The 26,139-nt window shown below is 30.7% G+C and overlaps 1 protein-coding gene across 2 annotated transcripts in view; it reads left to right on the forward strand.

Annotated features, from left to right (window-relative positions):
• Positions 1–237: 237 nt before the first annotated feature.
• nAChRbeta2 (nicotinic acetylcholine receptor beta2) overlaps positions 238–26,139 on the forward strand; it is a 55,372-nt gene continuing 29,470 nt past the window's right edge. The window contains exons 1-11 of one of the 2 annotated variants that reach the window (XM_088186938.1): positions 238–441; positions 534–619; positions 1,793–1,989; positions 2,081–2,209; positions 4,715–4,876; positions 4,935–5,091; positions 5,162–5,289; positions 7,755–7,930; positions 23,742–23,894; positions 23,963–24,090; positions 24,295–24,407. In XM_088186938.1, the coding sequence (XP_088043064.1) occupies positions 565–619; positions 1,793–1,989; positions 2,081–2,209; positions 4,715–4,876; positions 4,935–5,091; positions 5,162–5,289; positions 7,755–7,930; positions 23,742–23,894; positions 23,963–24,090; positions 24,295–24,407 (1,398 nt within the window). In that variant the 5' untranslated portion in view covers positions 238–441; positions 534–564. The remainder of the gene's footprint in view (positions 442–533; positions 620–1,792; positions 1,990–2,080; positions 2,210–4,714; positions 4,877–4,934; positions 5,092–5,161; positions 5,290–7,754; positions 7,931–23,741; positions 23,895–23,962; positions 24,091–24,294; positions 24,408–26,139) is intronic. The other variant, XM_088186927.1, reaches the window with a different exon arrangement.

Here is a 26,139-nt window from a genome sequence, read left to right on the forward strand (position 1 = left end):
AAAATTTTAAGGGCATTTCAGACAAAAGTAATATCGTTTATGTGTGTGTGTATCAGCACATACGAATTGTTTAACATACACTTATATACATAACGAACGTCTGATCGAAAGCCGGCATTTGATATAACAGCGAACTCACCGATTTTTACTGCGCAAACTCGAACATGGTTGTTTTATTCTCAGATTATCACAATTTGACAACTTGCGAGACCGCAGCGATTATCTATCGCGATCTATCACCACATTTTGACCAGGAAATTTCCACGTGATATTTTCGAAATAGCGAGGTTCAACGCAAGCGCTCTGATGCGCGCAAAAGCTTTATCGATTCGTATACACAAGACGATGCTGCATGGACCGAACAGTGTCAGTGGGCGTTCTGCCTTAGGATGGAAAGCACGCGCGAAAGCCTCCAAAGGCTCTGAGGGAAAAAAACAATACGTAAGCAGCTGTCAATACTACCGACATCCATCACGCTTAATATTAAATTATTGAAAAGTAACTAATCATAATCCTTTATGTTATTTTAAAAGATTTTAAGCATGAAGACGCAGTGAGAACAACATGGGTTGTTTTATAAAAATATTCTTAGTGTTTCTCGTCGTCAGGGGATCGCATTGTAAGTATATATAGTATTAAAACATAGCTTAAGATTATAATGATATATGTATATCTTTAAATTAAAACAATTTTTTATATAACTTTTATTACTATATAAAGATATAATCGCAAGAATAGATAACTGACATAAACGCAGTTTTGGAATATGTAGCAAATTTACATTTGTAGTTTAATCTGTTTTGTATAATTTATGACTAATAATAAAAAAGAAGGATATTTTATTTTAAGCAGATACTTCTATCTTTGATATATTTTTTAAATTTTTCAACAAGAAGTTTTTTTCACATTCTGTAATTTCAGTTGAACAATTTATTAAATCAGAAAGACTATATTTCATAATAAAAATACCTATTTTTAAAGGCTTGAATTACTTAACCTAAAATATTTTTATCATATGATCTAATGTAAATAAATTATTGTTTTAAGTCCTCCACAAATTCATAAAATATTACATTTTTTCAATTCGTAAGTAATTTTTATAAAAAAAATTGTATTTAAACACGTTCTTATATCAACGCCAATAATGATTTATTTGTCTGTAGTACTGCAAATGCATATTTTCAGATTAGGTCACGTGTGAGTACGTATTTTTGTTGTTGTTGAATAAAGATATTCTCTATAAGCTGAAGTAGCTCATTATAAAAAATTTTTATGCCTAATATGTACAATCTAGCTCGGTTTTAATTAATTATCACGATACTCCTCCGTTAGATTAGGAAAATCTAGTTAAACCTAAGCTACGATGATCGATTGAAATCATAACTTGAGATTAAGTACGTATCGATGGCCTAAAGTATAAATTTGTTAACTCCACTTTTGGGTAAAAATGACTTAACAATCTTGTACCTATAAACGAAATACACACGCTCAAAAAATTGCTATCTCAAAAATGATCCAATGAAACACTACAAACTTGAGACATTGTTTTATATTCCTATTTTCAAGTTGTCTATTTAGTCTTTGTTTCTCCTGTAAGGTTGTTAAATATGGAGTTAGCAATTTTACACTTTAAGCCATCGATTTGCGATTTTAATCCAGGTCTTTCAGGTCTATACCATTCGTTTATCGTATTAAAACGTTTCAAAACAACAAAACATGCCTCGTAGATTTTACATATTATGATTATATGATATAGAAATTTATACTAAATGCACCAAAATATTATTTTCAGGCACCGTAAAGCATATTGAGGCTAACCCTGACGCAAAAAGGCTATACGATGATTTGCTCAGTAATTACAACCGGCTGATAAGACCAGTGATCAACAACACCGAAACCTTGACAGTATGGTTGGGTTTAAAATTGAGTCAGTTGATGGAGGTGAATTTGAAGAATCAAGTAATGACTACCAATCTTTGGGTTGAGCAAGTATGTCAAATATAATAAATTGTTTATGCTATTATGTGAGAATTTTTATTTCTCTATGTATAACTAAATGTGTTATGGTTTGTTTGTATAGAAATGGTTCGATTATAAACTTCGATGGGATCCTGAAGAATATGGTGGAGTCGAAATGTTGTATGTCCCTTCAGAACACATTTGGTTGCCGGATATTGTCTTGTATAACAATTGGGATGGAAATTATGAGGTTAGTATTTTTATTTACTAGTTAATAAATAATATTATTTATCTGAATAATTTGATATAAAATAAAATTATTCATTTGTAACACATGTATTTATATTTATTTTATTTTTATTAGGGTGCTATTTAACAGGGAATTATTTTGAGAGATATGTGCGTTAAATATACACTTTGTTCCATAAAACAAGCTGCTTGTGTATTTATGTAAGATAAATCTTCGCATTGTTACTTTAAAAAGGATTCGTTGCAGAGAGTTATTAATGGGGTGTTCACTGTTCTGATCAATGCTTGTTTACCACATCTAACTGTCCAATATTAATGCATAAACAATTTATTTTATGAACAATTATGTTATATATTACTCATTCAAATTATCCTATTTTTATTATGTCTAATTATTATAAAACTCAATACTATCTAATAACTGCAATATATACATTAAAACGGCTTTCAGTACCTGATACTTTTATTAATATTGTATACACAAAACTTTCCTAAAAATAATATTGCAAATAATTGTTGCAAGTCAATAGAAAATCATTTTTATTTTTCATATATTTGTCTTTACAAGGAATATACGAGTTAAGGTTCTAATCTTGTAGCATAAATCATTTTTAGGCATTCATAAACAGCTTATAAAAACACGAGTTTTATTTTTATAAAAAATATTATTTTAAAATAAAAACAGTAAAATATTTTGCTTTTATGCAAAATGTCTAAAATAAATTGTAATTTTCTAATCTTAGTTATTTTTTTTTAAATATTGCTTCAAAAACTGTTATGATAAGAAGTGGGCGTGCGGAACGCATGTAACGCACGCCCTTATCCCTCACTTACTCTCGTCACTTAACACGCGAGCGAGCGAAAGGGAATGTATCTTATCGTACGCGCCTGATATTAAGTAATTTCAAAATGAGTGGCATTTTTTTAATGCAATAAAATCACATTTAAATGTTTATTTTTATTTTAGTAATTCAAAATATAATATAAATATCATTTTTTAAATTCCATTAGCATTATATGTTGGAGGCTTTGATGCAAATTATTCCGATAGTTTTCAAATCATCTGCATTTTGAATTCTTTTTACGTCTAGGAAGTGTTGCATCAATCGAAATAAATAGTAGTCCGAAGAAACATGGTCTCGAGAATAAAATGGATGAGAAAACATTTCAACGAAGTTTCTTGATTTTATCGAGAGTCAATTTCACCAGATGAGAACACGCATTGTTGTGTTGTAGAACTATGTTTATTTTATCGTGTAAACGATTCAGCTGAGCAAATTGCTGTTATTGTTTCTCCAGACTTAAGAGTTTCGTAATGCACAATCCCTTTGCAATCCCACTACACACGCAAAATCACTTTATTGACAGTGGTTCCAGGCTTTGGTGTATGTTTTGTTATTTATCCTTTGGATTAACACTGTCTTATACGACGATAATTGTCGTACAGTAATCATTTATCTTTTCCGTTAAATCAAATAATCGAGAAAAAGCGATCAGCTCTTGGGATATGGGGATATGCGCCGACTTGTTTTTTTTTGCTCAATTCGTGTGATAACCATACGCTTTGTATCCAAGCAATTTTATTAATGTGTCTGCATTGTTAAATAGGACTGGTCTAGTTTCTCGCCCAGCTGATGGATAGTTTGACGTTTTCCATTTCTGTAGCTAAGACATCATCGTCTATCTTTGCTGGTCTTGATGTTGTTTTTACCATTCGAATTTTTTTAATCTATCTTTGACATTTACGGATATCTAATGAATCACCTATTACTTCACAAATGTTTTTAGTGGCTGTAGTTGCCGAATTTTTATCAAGAAATTCATATTACATGCATTTGTATAAATTGTTTAATTAGTAAAAAAAATTCCATCGTAAATTTTATGGCCAATTTTTTTAAATATTAGAATATGGAGTCTAGATGTGCTTCAACATATATATAACAAAATACGTATTTAGGTATCAGCGGCCAAAGCACTACTGACCGTTACAAATATTTTTGGATTATCTTATACAATATTCGAGTAATAGAAAAAATCAATGGGTACGATACATATTTAAATAATTATCAATAGTCAGTATATGGTTGTCATGGTTATGCAATAATTTAATATGATTTTCATTTCATTGAATCATATTTAACATAACAAACAAATCAAAAATGTATTTGCACGTAAGAAGGTAATTATTAAATATTTGTATACTATGAATATATGCGCAATTTGCAATTTAAACATCAAAATCTGTATCTATCAGGATTTATAAATTGCAATGCTAGAAGAGCTGAAAATATAAACGAATGATTGATATGAAAATGCATTTTTTATCACTGGGTTAATTAATAAATCAATGCTGAAATGGCAATATCAGTTTTGATGAGATAAAAATACACCCAGCACTTCAGTTACAATTATAGTGTGTAAATATTGAATCGCTACACTAATTGAGAGTGCCAGCATTTTTAAACAGATTCACTTGTATATATAATACGATTTTTATTTATTTCAGGTAACATTGATGACGAAAGCTACTCTAAAATATACAGGTGAAGTATTTTGGAAGCCGCCTGCTATTTACAAATCGTCTTGTGAGATAAACGTCGAATATTTTCCATTCGACGAACAGACATGTTTTATGAAATTTGGATCTTGGACTTATAATGGAATACAGGTACTTTATCGTATTTAATAAATTATAAATCATTAATAACGCGCTGGTGTATTTTTAGGTTGATTTGAAACATATGGGACAAGTACCTGGCAGTAATTTAGTGCACGTAGGTATTGATTTGAGTGAATTTTATCTATCAGTGGAGTGGGATATCTTAGAAGTTCCAGCAACGAGGAATGAAGAGTTTTATCCATGCTGTAAAGAACCATTTTCAGGTTATTATTAATTCAAAAGTTTAGCGTATACTTTTGTGTTTTATATTAATTTTATCAATATTTGTTTTAGATATAACATTTAAATTGACAATGAGAAGAAAGACTTTATTCTATACTGTCAATCTAATTATACCGTGCGTTGGAATAACATTTTTGACAGTTTTGGTATTTTATTTGCCTTCAGACTCTGGAGAAAAGGTATAGTTAATTAGCGAAGAGTTATTTGTTTTATATGTTCAGACTTTATAAAAAGGTCTGTGTTGTTAAATAGTGACAAGTAAATAATTGAAAAAATGTATCACAATATTGTCACCATATTAAATGTGATAGCATGTAGCATGATAAATGGGCGAGAGCTTTGCGGCTTTCGATTGTTGATCGCTGATAAATCACAAAATGAGAATTTAATAACTATATATTGAACATAATTATAATGCCTAAAAAAACATGTGTGGTTTACCTGTTGCTTTCACACAGTAAATGTACTGTAGTTATCCCTTGTTTGTTTTCAGGTAATTTGTGTGTGTTTCAGGAACCCAGCTTGTTACTGTTACCTATCTGTGATCGTCTAGTTATATATGGATAATACGTTGTTATATTTAGTTTAAATAAGGTTCAGCATTATATAATTATAGATATAATATGAAAATATTTTTTAAATGCTTATATAGATTATGGATTATATAATGATCGAACCTTAAGATACTAAAACAGAGTTTCAGAGTAGGAAACCGTCCTAGAACCAAGAAATCGATTGTGTAATCTTATATAAATAATACAAATTATAAATTTGTTGAAAATTTTTCATGTTTTAACTTAAGGAAAAATTATTAATTTTTAAGGGTCTTTTGAATGTTATTTCATAGAATGGACATAGAATCAATTAAAACTTTTGCAAATTCTTGCCGATATTAACGTTATAGACTTTTGAAATGTTTTGCGATTTGTCATAAGCAAAATTAAATAATCCTTATGCGATTTTAATTGCATACCTTTACCAGAGTGGATTTTTTTATTTTATTTAATAATAAAAAATTGGGGTTACTAATTTATGTACTAGAATTTTTAGTTTGGTTACGAAGTCTTCAGTTCTTAAGATATTACTGACTTTGAATTACTGCAACGTTAATAATCTGTTAGTTGTAGCGGGGTCTTATGACAATATTCGGATAAAGAGATCTTACTATTTAAAAGTGTCAACTAAATTAAGTTAAAACATGCTAACACAACTAAATATTAAATAATTTGTACCATTTTGGGATTGCCCATAGAGTTGCCTGCTAAGCCCCAAAGTGAATTTTCGAAATTCGTAAATTTCCTTGCCTCGTTGGACCAAAAATCAATGTAGCCTAAACGTTTGTGTATTATGTTTGTCCCTTGCAGCTTTTCATTAAACAACCATTAGCGTTATTTTTTATTATTTATTAAATATAGTTATAACAACATACTAGCGTATTTGTTACTAGATATATAGAACAACCACAATGACTTTAACTTTAGTTATCCGTTTATTGATGACCAGTAAACCGGTTTTATTTTAGTTTAACTTTAGTATCCTCTATAGTTTATTTGTATTTCATTTTTATTAGTTTATACTGTTTTTAACCATTTAATTAGCCCTGAAATATAATATTCTAATTTTGATGTCTAGAATCTAGATCGAACATATCACTGTTACTTAACTTAAACGTAAACTTTTCAGTTTACTCAAGTAAACTGAAAAGTTTTTTTATTTATAATTATGAGCATATTTATTAATTTAAAAAAAATATTTATATTTTTTTGTATATGTCTACATTATCATATGTATTAAGTTATGTCTTTAATTTAATTTTAATTAAATAATTGTGTAAATATGCTTGATTATAAATATAAGACCTCACACAACCATGTTCAAAACAATCAAACAGACCAGTTGTGTTAAATAATAGTCAATAATATATAATTTTCTTTATTCTATGAGTTTAATTTAACTTTTATTCTAACAGGGTTGTTTTTTTTCGTAACAATGAAATTTGTCTGATTTTGTATGGTTTACGTTTTTATGATTCACTGATTCAATATGTCACATATTTTAATGATCATCGTTAATTCATTCGTTGTTTTTACAAAAATATTTTTTACAAGACTTTATTGAAAATTAAAATTATATTATTTGTTTTCAGTTACTATTATTTACATAATAAAATAATCATAGCAAACCGGTTAACTGGTAAAGAAAAATATTTAGATGCCCTTAAAAATAGTTTTAGGTTTTACAATGTTATGTTGTTATTAATTATATTGCTATATATGTCACTCATCTGAATGCTTTTATCATACAGATTCACAATCATTCAAATCATGTATAATAAAATATATGTTGCTTAGTGTTAAATGTATTTTGTGTTGTACATATTAAATGTTCAAATATTTATTGTTAATCAAACAAGGATTTATTATTAGTAAAAGAGGAATCATTATTATCGATGTTGCCAAATATACATGTTTGTTGAATTCGTATAAAAACTATACATCAATATATTGTAACAGTCTTTTAAGTCATAAATATAATTATTATGGAAATATTATCATAGTGGAAAATTGCAAGTTGCAATGACTAATGCGCAGAGTTTACGGCGTATGGTCCGAATGGGTGTTTTAAGTTCACTAGGGCTTTTCAGATTACTTTGTGTATATCGATACTCCTGTCCTTGACTGTGTTCTTCCTGCTCCTGGCTGAGATCATTCCGCCGACTTCTTTGGCCATACCGTTGCTAGGAAAATATCTGCTGTTCACTATGATACTGGTGTCGCTCAGCGTCTGGATGACTGTGTGCGTGCTCAACGTGCACTTCAGGTGAGAGATATATTTTTTAATAATTTTTTTATTTATGGGAATTGCCAAAATTTTATGTTTTAAGTATAATATGATTTATGTTGAAAGTGATAACGAATACATATGGTTATTTTATAAATCGTATAGAAAATTATAAATATTCTATGTTGAAATAAAAAGTGAAATCCATGAAAATGGGCATATGTAAATATAAATACTGTTGCCTTGAAAACTCCGAAGGGATGTCCAAGCCTAGATGTCAGTAGTGTCAAAAAAAATCTTTAATACGGACAAACGGCCGCTTTTGAGGATAAACCCGAATGCTCGTGTTATTTCTTCTCATAGTGCCAGATATATTAATCCTTTCTGATTTGTGGCGCGTACCTTGTGACTTAAGCCATTAAAAGGTTTCTCATGGTGTTGTCTCATGTTCCATTATTTGTATTTCATGAGTCAATGTAATGAATTGCAGCTTCAAAAAGTACAGCGTAAATTTCGTTGGTATTTAAACTATCCATTTTTGTTTCCCAGTGATTTTGGTAATTGCTCAGAAGCGTAGTTGACACGCCTTTGGTGCTCAAGCAGCCCCAAATGTGGTAATCTCGGTAGAGTTCTCTATTTTTATCTGTAAAGTGTTAGGACTGGAGCACTTGCCAACTTTTCTCAGGCATTGGCATTCCAACTGATCAACACGGTGCATTAAGTGCACATATGGTAAGTTGGTTCTGTTCGTATAATCCATTTCACACCTGTTGAAGTGATTTGTGCTTGTTCTCTTATAATTTTTATATGTTTTACTTATGTATTTAAAGAAATGTTTATTGTATTTTTCATTTGGACATCATGATCCATTAAATTAACATGTCTGCTGCAAAAACGCAAAAAGAGGATGACATCCATTTTTATAGTTGTGAACATTATCTTTCCTTCATATTTTTTTTTTGCATTTTAAGTGAACGTAAACGGTTCTTCTTAATCCATATTCTTATTTGTATATGCACTCGACTACATTACTAGAAATTTCATTATCGGTGACCCAACGCCTTTTGAGCTTCTTGAAAATCCTTCCTATGTACATACTTAGCTGAGGCTGGTAGATCATCATTATAATAAATGCTTGTCTGCTACCTGTGTTGTACAAGAAACATTTATGTTTAAGTTTTTTTTACCATTTAACTATTTGTAATAGAAAGCTTTAGCACAATCGGAATGATCCGTCCTTTGCTATTTTTCATCTCCTATGTATAAAAGTGCATAAATGAAATTCATATTTAGGTTTTTAACGTAAAACTACGTTTACTTTTTTATGGACAAGCATTATGGTTTTTGATGTTTTCTATTTCTTGAGAAAAGGGAATTCTCAGTTTCACTATAAGATTTTATTGAGAATTTTGATAATTAAAAAAATATTAGTAGATATCTTTATTTTATTATTAAATAGGAAACTAAATGATCGTTAAAGCAAACAAACTTTTATTATCGAATTATTTAAACCTGAATCGTAGAGAAAATTGTAAATAGAACCATTGCGACTTTTTTTATTTTAAATTTCATGCAATACGAGATTTAAGTTCGCCGACAGGATTTTTTTGGCGTAGCTCTGTGAAAAGCCCCCATACATTTTTGCAAACTTCTGATTTCCCCGTGAAGCAGTTTCAATTTATCTGATTTTTAATGAAATTCTTAGGATATCTAAGCAAAAATAAAGCCGATTAGAGAGGCTAAGAAAATCGTAACCATTTTTTGCCATTCAAATACTTCCTACCTTTATTAAAAGCTTCCGAGAAAGCATGCATATTTTAAAATACATGTCACAGACCTACTCGTTTTTATGCAGCAGTAAATGCACCGGTTGTAAAGTATTTAAAAATATTCGAGAAAAATGATTGATAAGAATAATCGATCATTTTTTTAGGAACAAATTTTCTTAGTGGCTTTTCATGTAGGGGTGGATTCAAATTTGTCCTACCTAAACCAGTAACAATCATTATAGATTCTAATTTTCACTTAAAAATATATATTAATGCAAGCTTCATAATATTTTTACATTTACATATAAATTAACGTTATCTACGTGAGCAATATATTTCACTTCCTCATCACTTCTAAAGTCAAACAATTGGAGCTAAAGAGAAAATTCTTAGAAGCTACAGCTATTTATCTTTATTTCTGTCTTGAAACGATGTACTAATAATATGCTTATCATACAAATATAAACTAAATAAATTCTTCTCGAATCTCAAAATTGTTGCCTCTGGTTACTTTAAGTCTTTTATACTTAAAACATTAAATTATTTTTTGATTCATTATCGGAATAGATAAATATATACCGAAGCTATAACAGCAACACATTTTTATTAAAAAGGGCGTTCAACTTTTTATGAAAAAAATTTGACAAAGCCTTATGTGACCAGGGAAAGAGCTTTTACATAAACTTGAGTAAAAATCGGAGTTATAAACCGCCGGTTTTAGCTATGTTCAGAACCTCGAGAAATATTTAGTTCCATATCGCGCTTCATAGATGGTCTTTTCGGTGTTCAACGATCGTGCTTTATTAAAAAGTAATCCAGGGTTGCAATCTAATTACGTATGTGCTTGATGTAACGCTTATTAGTGTCGCGACAACAACACAAAGGGGGTTAATTAATTTTATCGGCTTGTTTACATTTAATTCCTTTCTCTATTCAGCGACGCTATCTCTCCGGAGGGTGTGTGCAGTCGTTTAAATAAGAGCAGTACAACTTATTATCTTGGCTACCTAATAAACATGACAGTGATACGCATCTAAATAGACCGAATTCTACAATGGGTGGGTTTTAAAACGAGCAGCACACAACGGAGACTAGTTAATGGTAAAATCTTGACCGCCAAAGCAATTTTGGCGGTCATAGCGAGGACAATGGTTTTAAAGTTATATTTTTTATTGTATGAAGCGGGACTAGGCAGGACTTTTGGTGTTTATGGAGATTGCGCTGGTCTAATCTGGGGATATTTGGAAGGTGACTCTGCGGACCTGATGGGAATGTAAATGTGTGGAAGGGATGTTAAAGTCATTAATTTCGTTTATTTTTTTTAATTTAATTAAAATACATGAAAAGTATGCTAATAATTTGTTTTATTAGAGGGAGAATCAGGGTGAATATATTAGGAGCGATGATACTAATTTGAAACGCAAAATAAATAATCTAGATTAATTTACATCGTGTATAATCTAACGAAGTAAAAAAACACAGTTATTAAATAAATATTTGATTTTGATTTGATAAGATCATTTTAATGCTAATTGCGCATATATAGTTTTCTGTTACTATTATTCAGATCATTGGCAACGTCTTTATGGCAAGTTAAAATAAATATTGCCAGCTGTATCAGGTGAAACATATGTTTATATTTACACCATATTTGTCACAAATATAAGTTAGTTTTTTTTTAATAAATAAAAATAGAGCTCAGCAATAATTTTTGTGTAAATACAGTTTTACTGATACTGAGCAGTAAATTGTTAATAATTTAAAATTATATTTATACTAGTGAACATATACATTGATTTATTCATTCTTGCTTGAAAAATAATTTATCGTTTGCAAATAAATCTTTCCGTGGTACTATAATTAGTATTGCTTTGCAAAAGAAAAAGACTTTCCATATATTTAATACATAGGTATCGTAAATAGACCATGAGCTAAGCTTTTTTGTTTTCATCAGTTAGTTCATCAAGCTAAATAAAAAATATACGATAGATCGATTTGCAAATGTAGTCTGTCAAATAAAATGTGCAAACTATAGTTAGCTTTAGATCGTTTGTGAACAAATATAGTTTTTCTGATACTGAACAGTGAAATTATAAAGCAATTATTTGATACATTATAACTGTCTGAGTTAGTGAAATTATATTTATACTAGTAAAAATATAATTGCACTGTAACATATACCTGGGAAAGCAATGATTCCGGGCTTCATGACAAAAATGCCATTTTATATATTTTTTAACATCGTAATATAATTTCTTGAATATATAATAATAAGTTTAAGTTAACCCTTTCTATGCTACAAATAAATATAAAAATTTTATACCGTTGCGACATATTTTATACGAAATATTTTAATTAGGCATTAAAAATATTTATTCATAATATTTACCTGATAATTAGTCGTGTTTTCTTTGCTGCTCAGTGTTGCCATATAGTAAATTTCCAGTCCAGGTCAAAAGCAATAAAATCGTGCCATCGCGGTGAAAACGCTATATTTTCAAGCGTTTATATTAGGACTTTTTTTAGCAATATTACGAGCGAGAATCGAATAAAGCATATCTAAACCAAATTTATTCAATAGGAGAGCGCAAAAAACAATTATCCCTTCTCAGAAATCAAAAATCCACGTCAAAAGCAATAATATCGTGTCGGTGCCGTCGCAATGAGAACGCTCGTTACCGAGCGTTCCCACTGCGACGGCGCCGACACGATATTATTGCTTTTGACGTGAATTTTTGCCTTCTGAGAAGTGATAATTGTTTTTGTGCTCTTCTATTAACCAAAATTCGATTCAAAAATACTTTGATCAGCCCTCTTATATTAGAAGTCCATAGTAATATCAGTAAGGATAGCTGTCATATTTTTAAAACATAGTTTATTATCGAAATGCAGACAAACTGTGGAGCAATAAGTGAGATGCGATGTCTGTCTGTACTTATTCTTTCGCTTATTTTCCCCTGAGAGATGAGTTGGCTTAGTTTGTATTTCGGACTATACCTAATGAAAGTTCTAAAACTATAATTAGTTTTAGAACTTTCATTAGGTATAGTTTGGGTTTGAAAATATAAAATGAACGGTTGGCAACTGTCAAATTGAGTTTCATAGACATTTTAGAGTAATATATCAGTTAAATTATATTTTCGTTAGTGGAAATATATATCTACCAGTGAATATACATATCTACTTGTAAAAATGTATTTCGATATGATTTTACTGAAATGACAAATTAAAAAAAATATTTTCAAGATAGATTCGAGACTGTTTTTTCTAGATTTTTTTTAGAAATAGGTAATATACACGAAACTAACTGTATTATTTATTTATTTTTCTGTATTAAATCAGAATAGCTAAAGACTTCATTATTTTTTTGACTAGTGAAAGATTTTGAATTTTGCAAATATTTAATTAATGACATTAATGTCTGGTTTCTTCGATTATATATATATTTTTAATTGTCCGTTGAAATTTCCAACTTAGCGCAGATATATGTATGTTAAATAAACATATATTTTCTTTTAAAATAAAAAAAATAAATATTCTGAGCGAAATTGTTTTGAGCCACACAGTTTACGCACACAATAACAAACCGGAATCCTTATCCCGAGCGTACTTTACCTTCACAATAAATTATTTTATTTAAAGGAACAGATTGTAGTTTTTTGACTCGGTTTCGTTTGTGTTAAATTATTTACTTATTTTGTTCAGTATCATTATTTGAGGTCAGTTTTTAACTTTTTATAAATAGATTCTTGCTATGATTTTTTCCAAAGTTGAGCTATTCAAAAATCAAGGGCCCTGGGAATTCGTCCCCTCTCTCCCCCCTTTCGTCAAGCCTGAACATATACAGTAACAGCGGCGATATACACGATTAAATAGGAAGCTTAGCTTTAAAGCCTTCTACTGATTCAATTAAAACTAAGAAATGTATTTTTACCTTCATGCCTCATATGAGTCATTTTGTTGCAAATTTGTTTTATTTAATTTCAGGATTCCACGTATCCTAATAAACTTCCTTAAAGTTGATTAATTACCGAGTGAAAGGGAACGTGTATCGAGTTACAAGGAAGTAAAATATGAATAATTTCATATTAGAACAAAGTGGTTTGCGTAAGGCTAAACGATGATTGAAAAATAAAAGTAGTAGTTGAAAGTTAAAATACGTTTAAATATAATCAAAAAAATGATTTCTAAATGCATACTTTTTTTCTAGAAAGCACTTTTTTATGCGCATAATATAAAAATATTTAACAGTCTTATAAAAAGACTATATTCTGCGAAAAGCCAGTTATATCTAGAAATATGATTTTTGCTTTTTCGTATAATTGGCGATTATGGAGTCAGACATTTGCACTTAAGGATAATATGTAACTGAGACAACGATCTTGACTGGCACATTTGAACGGAAGAAACTGTTTTCTGCCAGATTTCTATTGATTCGTATCGATTTACCTTTTCGTTGCAAGCGGCTTCAATTCCCAATTCACTTTACTTTTAAAGACAGACAGTCACTCAATGTGACTAGACTTTTATATTTAATTTAGTAGCTTTTTATCGACACTTCAATTTTTGAAACATTTGTTGATAAAACTATTTTCTACTTAATTCAAAAAGGTTTCGACAATAGCACACGCAGAGAAATAAGATAGCAATGCTTAACACAGTCCAAGGGTTTTTACTGCAATTCAGCAAGTTCATCTTTGCAAGCGCAGTTTGGAAAGCAATTTGTCATTCAAAGACCGTCACGGTCGCTAGTGTCCTAATTAACTTTTAGATTAAAATGCAAATGTCGCACAACACTTATACGAGCGGTATCCAAGGGGGTTTGCTCTCGAAATTGGTTCATACACGTCTGTTTTGCCATAACGCACAGGGTGGGTCAAAATGCAAATCCGGAACGCGTGTTTCGGTGATTTCGTGCCGTTTTGCGCGAATCGCACGCGCGTTTTGTACGTATAAGCCGAAGAAGGGCATAAATCTGGGCAGTTATCCCCATAAATGGGGCGCAGAAACTTAGCGGTAATCCGGCAATTTGACTACAAATCTAAAGTTAGTGTCGGGACACACCTGGTTTAATTGTAACCTGACATATTAGCTAGGCCATTACTGAGACGAGCTAGATGGCCGTAAATTTATATTAAATTTAATTGCTCGAATTTGTTTTATTAATTTTGCGGGTCCTAGAGGGTTAAATTTGACTGATTGTTGCTTAATAACTGTCGAAGTTTTGGAATGTATATATTATAATAAGTATTGGATCAAAAACTTGTTATTATTTTATATTTGCTGAAACTAATTGAATTGTGTATATCGATCGTAATGGCAAGAATGGAGCATCGAGATAATTTTCAACATAGGCAAAAACAGGGCTCATAAATCAAACCCTAAAAACCCAATTCCGGCTGGAATCAGAAGGAATGTACAAATTGACGTGTAAAGGGTGCAACGTAATTTACATAGAACAAACGAGAAGAGCGATTACAAGATTAGAGGAACACGGAAGGGTTGCGGGCTAAAATTAACTCTTAACCTATGCTTTAACCAAATCGAGTGTTCTTGTATTATAAGAACTTGAGAATATTTTTATTTAAATTGAATTACTCATATGCAATGTCCGTAATAAATATATATATATTTTGAAATTTTCCGAAATATATTTTATGCTGACATTTCGATGATTTTTTTGACATAAGTCGTAGATAATGTATATAAGCATTTGTGTAAATTATTATTTGATGTTTTAAATGTGAGCTTTTCAATGAATCATCTAACTAGTAGAGTGTATAATATATTTAAACACGATACATTTTGGCTCGGTTAGAAAACACGTTCAAGCGAAAAGCATAAATAGTTTTTTTGTTTAGAATAAATATTTGCTCTGTTCGGAAAGTTCTAGGGCCGGAGTGAAAAAACCTCTAAATCCCCTAGTTCAGAGCCGAATTGCGAACATTGCCAGAGAGCAAAAAACGTTCGAACGCCGTGTCGACGACGTCGGTGATTTGGTGCCACCATCAAAATTTGAATGGGAATTCCCCAACACACAAGCGCCGGGAGATGCGATATTCTATCCATCCATAGTTACACACACATAGAATGTATCACGTATTTATTCAAATTGCAAAATTATACAAGTTAACTACGAGCCTTATGGCGGCGTTGCCCCCGGGCGGCTATAAAGCTATCTCTAGTAAGCACAGCTTCCACCAGAGTGAAGGGTGGGTGGTAGGGCAGGTCGGAGGTCCCACACCACTCGGACACGTGTAGGCACCTACCTACCTATCCTTAAATTAACATAATTTCACCCCATTCATTAAGGCCAAACGTAATAACCGAAAGTGGGGCCCCGGATGACCGCCGCCAACGGGGGCGGAGAGATCGGTCAGCTTTTCGAGTTGTATGCAAATTTGAATCAAACGCCATTCGCTAGTGTTGTCAAGGTCAAAAGTCGCACATTGAATTTATAAAATGATATTTAGGAACGTAACCGTAATTGATTTAGTTTTTCGGTGTGGTGCGTGGAAGGAAAATATTTTTAAAAAGGCGAAACGTGAAATGAAAATCGGATCGCTAACAAAACTCCGATATCTGATTGAACCACAATTCACAGAAAACATTATATTCACAACATAGAAAAAATGTTTTTTAATGTTGTTTAATTATAATAATAAATCAAGTATAATAACTCTTTTTCAGAACGATATAAGACCCCTAATGGAGTACCTCAAGGATCCAATTTGGGTCCATTGTTGTTTTTATTGTTCATTAATGACATAGAAACAGCAATAGAGCATTCAGATTTTTTTATTATATGCAGATGACTTGAAAATTTACAAGAAAATGCATTCGATTTCTGATTCCCTCGACCTACAGGAGGATCTCAACTCTATATGGAAATGGGCTTGCTATAACCAATTGCCTTTCAGTGTAAAGAAATGTCACACAATTTCATTTTCAAGGTCGTTAACGCCGGCAAAATATTCATACCATCTAGGCGGATATTTTCTGGTTAGGTTTTCTTCAACTAAGGATTTAGGAGTGACTTTCGAAGAACGTTGGAAATTTAGCCAGCACATTGCAGAGACTCATAGCAAATCCTTAAAAATGCTCGGTTTTATCTTGAGAAATGCGCGTTACTTCAGGAATACTTTAGTATTGCGCACTCTTTATGATACTCTAGTCCGCAGCATACTAGAAACTAGCTCCATCATTTGGATCCCAGGCGTAATGAATCAATGTAATGAATTGAAGCTGGAAAAAGTACAACGTAAATTTCTTCGATATTTATACTTGAAGGAATACGGGTATTATCCGTTCTTGTTTCCCAGTGCTTTTATTTTGGGAACCCTGGGATACGTTTCTTTGTCGACTCGCAGAAGTGTTTATGTAATTAAACACTTCTGGAAATTGCTCAAGGGCATCGTAGACAATCCTTCAGTGCTCGAGCAGCTTCAAATGTGGGCTCCTGAAGGTGGATATAGTTCTCGGTCGCGTCCACTATTCTTGCCTGTTAAGTGTAGAACTGGAGCACTTGCCAACTCTTCTCTGGCCAAGGCCATTTATCTGCTCAATTCTGTCCATAGTAATATTGACATTTTCTCTTGCACTTATGGAGTTTTGGTTCAATTCGTATGGGACAATGCACACCTGTTGAGGTGATTTGTGTCTGTTGTTTTGTCTTGTTTATATTTGTATGTATTATGATGTATTAGTACTTTTGACTATCGTGACGCATTAGGTTTGCCTGTCAGGTCACGATGGTTATAATTTTAATAAATAAATAAATAAATAAATAATTAATAAATATAAAATATCAAAATCGTTATAAATTATTTGTAAATGAGATTATAGCTGTTGATACCATATAGTTAAATTTGCGACATTAGTTAATACATTTCTGTAGCTTTCGTTGATTTTATTAATTAAAAAAAATAATGACTCACAAATATATGTAAAAATAAGTATAATATTTTTCAGTGACTCGAAATCGAGCATTGCATCAGTCAAGTTCCTTGATTTTATTGAGGACGTGCATTGTAGTGTTGTTGAACAATTTGGCTCTGCACGTTGACAAAGGAGACATTTTCTCGTGCAAACGATCTAGATGATCATACAGTAAGCTTGGTGGTATTATTTGACAATGAGAACAAATTAAATATGGTGATAAAATATATATATATAATATTATTATTTTATTTGAGTGTTCCGTATTCATTGATCGATGCCCATTATTAATTTATTTCAGCGTAATAAAACATTTTTATCTTATTATATTAGCACAATCCCTTATCACTGTAAGGGTGATGGTTGACACTCCTGACCGAGCATCACTCACATAAATTAATTCACCAATATTCAATCGCGCTTCCATCAGCATTATCGAAGCCTTCATTCAAACCATCAATATTCCAAGCGAAAAAATAAATTTGGATAGTCTATCGCAAATTCCAACGTGCGAATTATTTAAAAAAAATGGCCATCGTTTTTTAATAAGTCCCCCCCTTCTAATTCATCACTCTCCTGCGAGAGGGTCGTGTAGTATCACATTAATAAAAATCGTTGTCGTTTTTCTTAATGTCGCCGATGAAAAATCGCCTTCGTGTCTTCTCCGCGAAGCCTTGTATTATCAATGGGCGTCATTAGTGCGTAGCAACAGACAGTAAAAAAGTCACAATATCATTCGTTTAATTATTGCCAATTAATCACGGGGAAATGAGAACGTTAATTAAAACAAATATTAACGCGCCGTAAACGGCATTCGTATTAATTATACCCGCTCGGTAGGTATTATCTTTGGTAGGGTGTATTTATCACGTTTAAGTGGAATGTGCTTTTAACCCTTTTAAAATAAAACAAATTCATTATGAGAGCGTTAACCAAATAAGTAACGTTTTCACGCCTCTTAGTAAATATCGTTGAATCAAATTATATATGCCCGTTCGCACGACTTTTGCAATCGCGAAATTGCGCTTTCAAAGTAATGTGGTCGCTTTTATCACATCGCACAGTTTGACGTCTAGAATAAGCTAGTGGGATAAAAATGTGAGAATAAATCTTCTTTCAACTATAAATAATTATTTTTTAAATAAAAATATAGAAACTTTACAGAATTACCCAAAAAAAGACGACCATTTAAATGCTCATCACTTGTAATATATTAAATCTATAAAAAAGTAAAAATGTTATTAGAATTTCATTATGCTCTTTTTATTTAAGTTGGGTTAAAAGCAATATTAAAATTGAGATATTAGTGTCTGTAGACATTTTGCAGTGTTTTTTTTTATTTACATTGATAATGTGAGATTTTTAAAAGTGAAGCAAATTTTAATTTATGTAGTGACATTGTATTTATATAAGGAATAAGTTGTTGAATATTCGTTTAATACCGTGGGTTAATTAGTTGCTCTTAACAGTAGTCTAATGCATTAACGAAGAGTACAAGAGACAACCGTCTTACAAGTCAAATTTAATTAGGGTCGGAAACGCGAATTAGCCAGTCGCCATCAAGATTGCAACAGCACTCGGAGCCCAGTACAACAAGGCGTCCTAGATTGAAGATGTACTCGGTGAGACGCAGGTGAGACTCTCCCGCAGGATTCCACTCCCAGTGCTGTTAATTGCTAATCAAACATTCAGCCGTTCTATCTAGTTGACACAGTTTGCATAGTTTCGAGTACAAATTAACCTTTAAAATGAACGAGGGGGGGGGCATTCTCAGATCGCAGGAGATGCACTTTGTGCCGAACTACTTACTGGAAAGACTGTCGGTTTAAAAGCGTTTTATCGCCTTTTAAACATGCTCAGTCTGGCGTTAAGCTCCCTGATGTATTACCATTTAAGTATAGGGTAATAAATGGCCACTAAGTATTCCGTCCTAGAATTTTTCGGAATAAAATCAATCTAGAATTTCGGGAAATATATCCAAATGAATTCAAGTGCTTTGATCAGTTTTTTTGATTGCCAGATCATGTAATATCACTATTCCTTATCTACAAGAATTGTTATTTTTAAGCAATTTTTTTTGGAATATTTTGATTTTATTGACTTTATTGTCGTGTATCCTTTATTGACTTTATTGTCGTGTAATTCGATATTACTTATTTTTACTTAAATATAAATAGCAAAGACACTTGCTTTGTTGTTTCCATAGGCTAAATTGTAGTGTAAAATATATATATCATCACAATCACTTGATTATATCATATAAAATTTTTCTCACTCACAAAAACTGCAAGCAATAAAATATAGGCGTTGTTGTAAGATCTTTCTGTAAACAAGATTTACAGAATTCTAGAACTTACCCGAACTGTATAAATACTTATATGTTGCGCCATCTGGCAATTTTCCAAATAATGAAACTATTGATCCGTACTAAATTAGAAATCGGGACAAAAGTTAGAACTTTGCGATGAACCTTGAAACCGAGACAATAAGATCGAGACAAATTTATTTAAGCGATAATTAAAATTGCAGAACGCATTGATAAAAGTATATCTTTTTAAAATCCAAAATAAAATTGAATATATTAGCGGAAAAACTAATACTATGACTTTCCAATAAAAAAAACATGCTTCAAATACTAATTAAATACTGCTGAAAATCTTAATTAAAAACTGGTATTATCTGGAATGATGCATGATTTTATAATTTGTGTGTTAATGAGTGCTAGTTGTTTTAAGATTAAGAGCAAAAAAATATGAAAAAAGGTGAAATAAAATGGCAAACTGCAGTACTACAATTTTGTACTATTGTACGGTTGCAAATAGTATTTGATATAGGTCATAATATGACGTAAATAAAATATACTTTTACGTTTTTTATGGTTCCTATTTATAGAATGCCTCTTATCAAATCTCGTAGTTTTAATTAATGGATTAGGAGAATCATTTAATATGTAGACTCATTTAATAAAAGCGTTTAGTTTTTGTTAATTTATATCCATAAAAAAGGTTCACAAAATCTAATTGGATTTTTTTAAAACCTGATAATACTTATTTAAAATCCAGGAAATGATTAATTTTTAATCGAATCTTGTGAATCCAAAAAGTTGCGATATTGAAAATCCCAACTCTAATTCCGTAAAGTCAGTATACAGGCGGCCCTTGACTTTCGCACATAATTGGTTCCTAAAAATGTGTGCGAATGTTGAATGTACGAAAGTCGAGGGAAGTAAAAAAATTGAAATTTTGTGTATTTTAAAATATTTATTTATCAAGTAAATATAAGATGTTTAAGAGGCGTTTTAGAGACACGTTTAAGTGGGGTTTGCGGGTGTTTCCTTTGAAAAGTTATCAAGAGTAAACTAATTTCCACTATTCTTTTTCTTTTCTTCTTATAGTATTTTACAACATGCTATGTTTTTATTGATCGCCCTACGCACTTGAGATATGCGTTCTCCATTGGGATCACAATCTTCCATAATATTTAAAAATTTGTCAAGGCTTTATTCATATTTTTAATTGTTAAAGAATTTTCCAAAATAAACCTGTTTCATCTACATTAAATATTTAGCTAGAGGAATATTATCCATCTTCAATAATTTTGGATAATTAGGAAATAAATTCTTTTGCAGCATATTTATCCGCGTCAGCCGATTCTCCAGTAAATTTAATATTATGAAAAGAATACCTCATTTTAAATTTATAAAATCAACCGTTACTTGCTTGAAAAACCGTGTTAAATTTTTTTTTAATTATCCTTCCAATCTTTGTGCAAACTAAGAGCTTTTGCTTGAATAATTGAAATACTCAGAGGGACATCTTTTTGATGTTGGTCATCGATCCACGATGACAAAGATTTTCCATTTCATCCATGTTTTTTTTTGCTGTGTTTTTTTGGATACATATATTTAAAGATTGCGGAAATATATTTATATTTTCCCCAATTTTGAACGTATTTCTAAATTATATTTTTATTTTGCAAAATTAAACATATTGTAGACCTGTTTGTATCATACGAACGTCCGATTGAAGCAAAAGCTTCACCGCTATCAGAACGTCTAATAATTTCCATCTTTGTCTTGAATCGTGTGAAGTTTATGAGTCCTTGATTTATTTTTGTTCGTATCAACACAATTTTTTTCGTTTCTCACTCCGTGTATATAATTTATTTTATTTAAAAAAAAAAAAAAAATTAAATTTAAAAATATTGTTTTTTTTAAATGTGCGAAATAGCGAATCGTGCGAAAGTCGAACGTCCGAAAGTGGAGGGCCGCCTGTAAAGCAGATTGACGTATTAATAACCATCATTGGATTTTCTTAAAACGAACATTGAGTTGAAATAGCTGAGATTGAATCCTATATGGACCTTAGTGTTTTTGAATTCCTTTCATATCTGGGAAATTGGAATTAGTGATTAGTATATCTATAAATAAAATTTCGATCGATCATCATAGATTAGGTTTATATATATTTTTCTAATCTCAAGGATAAATATCGTCATGATTAACTCAAATCGAGCTTAGTCGTACATATTATTAAAAGTTCTTTAACAATGAGAGTATGTATTCAACATAAACAAAAATACTCTAAAGACATGGGTTTAAAACCCATATGGATTTTAGTGTTTCTCAATTTCTTTCTTATCTGGGATAGCAAAATTAGTGATTATTTTATATATTTTTTTAAATTACGGTCAATAATCAAAGTTTAAGTTTACTTAGATTTTTTTTTAAATTAAGGATGAATATTGTAATGATTAATTAAAATTTTCAGCTCATAGAGAATATCATGTATGTTTTCAAGAGCAGAAAAAAAGATAATCACACATGTCTTAAGATTAAAATATATTTTATATGTCTGATGATTCAAGACAATACAAAATTCTGGATTTGCTTATACATTTTAAAATGTAAATCTCACTAGAGTTTTTTTGTTATTTTAATGACAATTTTCCACATTTTGCTTGATATTTTTGGAATACTAGATTGCTCAAAATATTTTGATACATATGTTACTTTGAAAGTACATTGAAAAATGTCTAAAATCAATTTTATAATTTAACATGTGAAAATTTTGTCTTTAACATGTGAAAATTTTGTCAAAAGTCTTTAACATGTGAAAATTTTGTATGTAAATAGAAGCAGATTAATATAGAAGATTTTACTGTTACTTTATTTAAATCAAAGTACATCACATAGTTCATTTTGGAGTGAGAATATACCATTTAAGGGCATCGATATAAAATATCTGATATATTATTTGGCTATTACAGAATTCCTTACCATAATAGCTGCGAGCTAAAAACGGTCATTCAAATTACATTTTAGTATAACTTACATTTTGGTAGTCCTAAGCGTGTCTGATTAATCAGAATTAATTATAATTTGATATAATAGCAATATATTTTAAAGAAAATAATGTATATTGCTTCCTAATCAATTATATTTTTAACATTTTTGGGTTAATGAATATATTTATACTTTTCAAATATTATACATGAATAAAATGGTTCAGTCATTGTATTTTCAATAAAAAAGTTTTTAATACATAAAATATTTTATGAATTAGTAGAATATTTCAGAGTTTATTAATTTTATATTTTTAACTTACCACATAAATTATGAAATTCTTAGAAACCATTTTATACCAACTTTATATTCTATGTTTGCGCACAACGGTAAATTTACGGTTTTATTTTTAACCTCGCAATTTTAAAATTAAGGACACCGGGTTTATGCTGGAATATTGTTTAAGGGCGGTGTATTTAATTAAAATTCAAGCACCTTAAGTGTCAAAAGTAATTCAAAATTCTGTCGTTATTGCGCAATATACAAAATCTATTATTTCCAACGATTATAATACAAAATTAACGTCTTAAATAATTTATGAACTTATTTACGCGCTATGAGTGATACACGCGCACAAGTACTATTTTATTCCACAATGAAAAAGTATGAAAGATAAAATTTGATATATCTGTTTTCAACGTAACTTTTTATTGTTAACTTGTTCCGTTTATTATCATATCAAATCTTTTGAGTAATGTTCAGTAGATACTGCTAATCTGGCGAATAATTATTTAAAGGTGCTATAAAATTATGCTAGAACGCAAAAAAATTCTCTGCTAATAATTGTCAATGTTAAAAGGTCACCGTCCACTCATAACATGCCCAACTGGATGAACAAGCTGTTCTTGCACTTCCTGCCGAAGATATTGATGATGAGGCGCACCAAGTACAGCCTTCCCGATTATGACGACACTTTTATGTCAAACGGATATACAAACGAGATAGACTTGAGGTATACTTATTGAAATATGTATTATTTTTCTTATATAAAGATATTTATTTGGTTATTATGAAAATCAGTAGGGAAAGTTTAAGTGATCCGTTTACTCCGGATTATAAAAGCGGACAGGAAGGTTTTGATTCTGTTGGACAGGCGTTCGGTAGAGGACCTGATGATGATTCCAGACCTTCACTGCCACATGTATCAGGTGTGTATCTGATATAGATAGTATCAGGCGCGTACGGTGAGATACATTCTCTTTCGCTCGCTCGCGTGCTAAGTGACGAGAGCGAGTGAGAGATAAGGGTGTGCGATACATGCGTTCCGCACACCCACTTCTTCTTACTTACACAGAAAGGGAACGTAGCTCACGTATACAAGTTATACATTTATTAAAATTATGATTTTATAGTTGCAGAGGCAGATAACGTCTTACCTAGGCACATGTCACCAGAAGTGCAGGCAGCTCTGAAAGGAGTTCGATTTATAGCCCAGCACATTAAGGATGCAGATAAAGATAACGAGGTAATGATAGATTTATAAGCAAACAAGATTTTTTACGATATTCCCGGGTTGTTAAAAATGTTTAAGAATCGTCAGTATATATTTTTATCGGTTAATTATAAACATCCAACCATGTCTTTTTAAAAGTATATCTTTTATTTATAAATATACAGTTTCTAATAATTTATTTGAGACGTTATGTTATTAATTTAGGAGAAAAGTTCTACAATATATCAAATGTTGTATAAACTTAAATGCTTTAATATATTTGGATTTAGTTATTAGTATATTTGATTCTAGAATATTTATAAGTAATCTAATTAAAACATTAATTTACTTTATTGTCATTTAAGTTTTAATTCAGAAGATATCTTAGCCATTGATACATTAATACTAATAGTTACTAATATTTTAACTATTTTTCTTCAAAACGACTGGAATAAATCGTACATATTTTATTTGTACATATGTGTATTTATCTAATTATTGCCTCCGTGTGTTGTTATTAGCTTTTAATAACAGGTGATATTTGCATCTAGCATTTTTCTGAACATCGGTATTTTATAGTTGTGACAAATTTACTATTTATGTTAGTAACTAAGTTATTTTATTTACTGCTTCCTTTAAGTCACAACTCATGCACTGCACATAGACTAAAACTATCATTGATGTAAAAAAACAAAACTATTGTAGTTAATATTAAAAATCTAAAATAAAACTAAAATTTATATACGATATATAAAGATGTTGTTTCCTACGCAATTATTTGATGTACTAAAAATAGTATATATTATACTTATATGCTCATCGTCACTCTGATGAGTATTTCGCTCATTCTGAAGTAGCATAGAAATCTTAGGCAATTAATAACTCTGAATATTTATAATATGCTAATGACTTCAGAGTATTCGAATTCAGTCGGATTCACTCTCTTTACATAAAGACCTAGAGACGTTATGTAGGTAGTCGATTTACAATCGACTATTTTTAAGCATCGTCAAGTGTCACGTTGTCATATTTTCTAGATCCCTTGCCTGACAGAAATACTTTCGTCAATGACTTGAAAGTGACGTTCGAACAGGGATGCACATCGTCAAAGTTTGCGATACGGCCTCGGGGATCCTCGGCTTCGTTATGCGGAGCGCGTGTCACTTGATTAATTAATTGACGATTTACGTTATGTACGACACGTCAGCTCATAGCATCCTTGAAGCGAGTGTTGTTTCAAAGGCAATTTCTATAAGATTGTCTGTATTTATATCCTAGTGACTTTTGGTTTGGAGCGTTGATTTAAAACTTATTGCATTCTCATCGTAGCATATACTCAATAAAGCACTTTATATAGTTGAAGTGGTGGTGCTGAAAATTGTCAATGTTCGGTGACTTTCAGCTGCGAGCTATAGTGTGCCTTAACGATCGCGTTCCTTATTCTTACCGTTGCGACCAGGATGTCAACGCTCAAGACCCCTCTTCTTGTATGAGCTATATAGCATTTCAACGAGCTCGCCAAGCACATTAATGTTTTTAGCGATACCTATGTAAAGCTGGAAAAAATTATGTGGGATGGTTATCATATATTTTAGGTGTGCATCATAATTGTTTTTTTTTTTATTATTTAAAAGTTATGATAGCCAGATTTATAATAAAAAATAATTTGTTGTTAATATATTATATTTTAATATACCCTTTAATACTTGTGTTTAATTATATAACTTTGCTCTGCCGCTTTTATTCTATTATACATTCCATCTAT

This window comes from Plectrocnemia conspersa, unplaced genomic scaffold (assembly GCF_051122295.1).
Source record: "Plectrocnemia conspersa isolate PC_06_02 unplaced genomic scaffold, ASM5112229v1 ptg000001l, whole genome shotgun sequence".
Lineage (NCBI taxonomy): Eukaryota > Metazoa > Arthropoda > Insecta > Trichoptera > Polycentropodidae > Plectrocnemia > Plectrocnemia conspersa.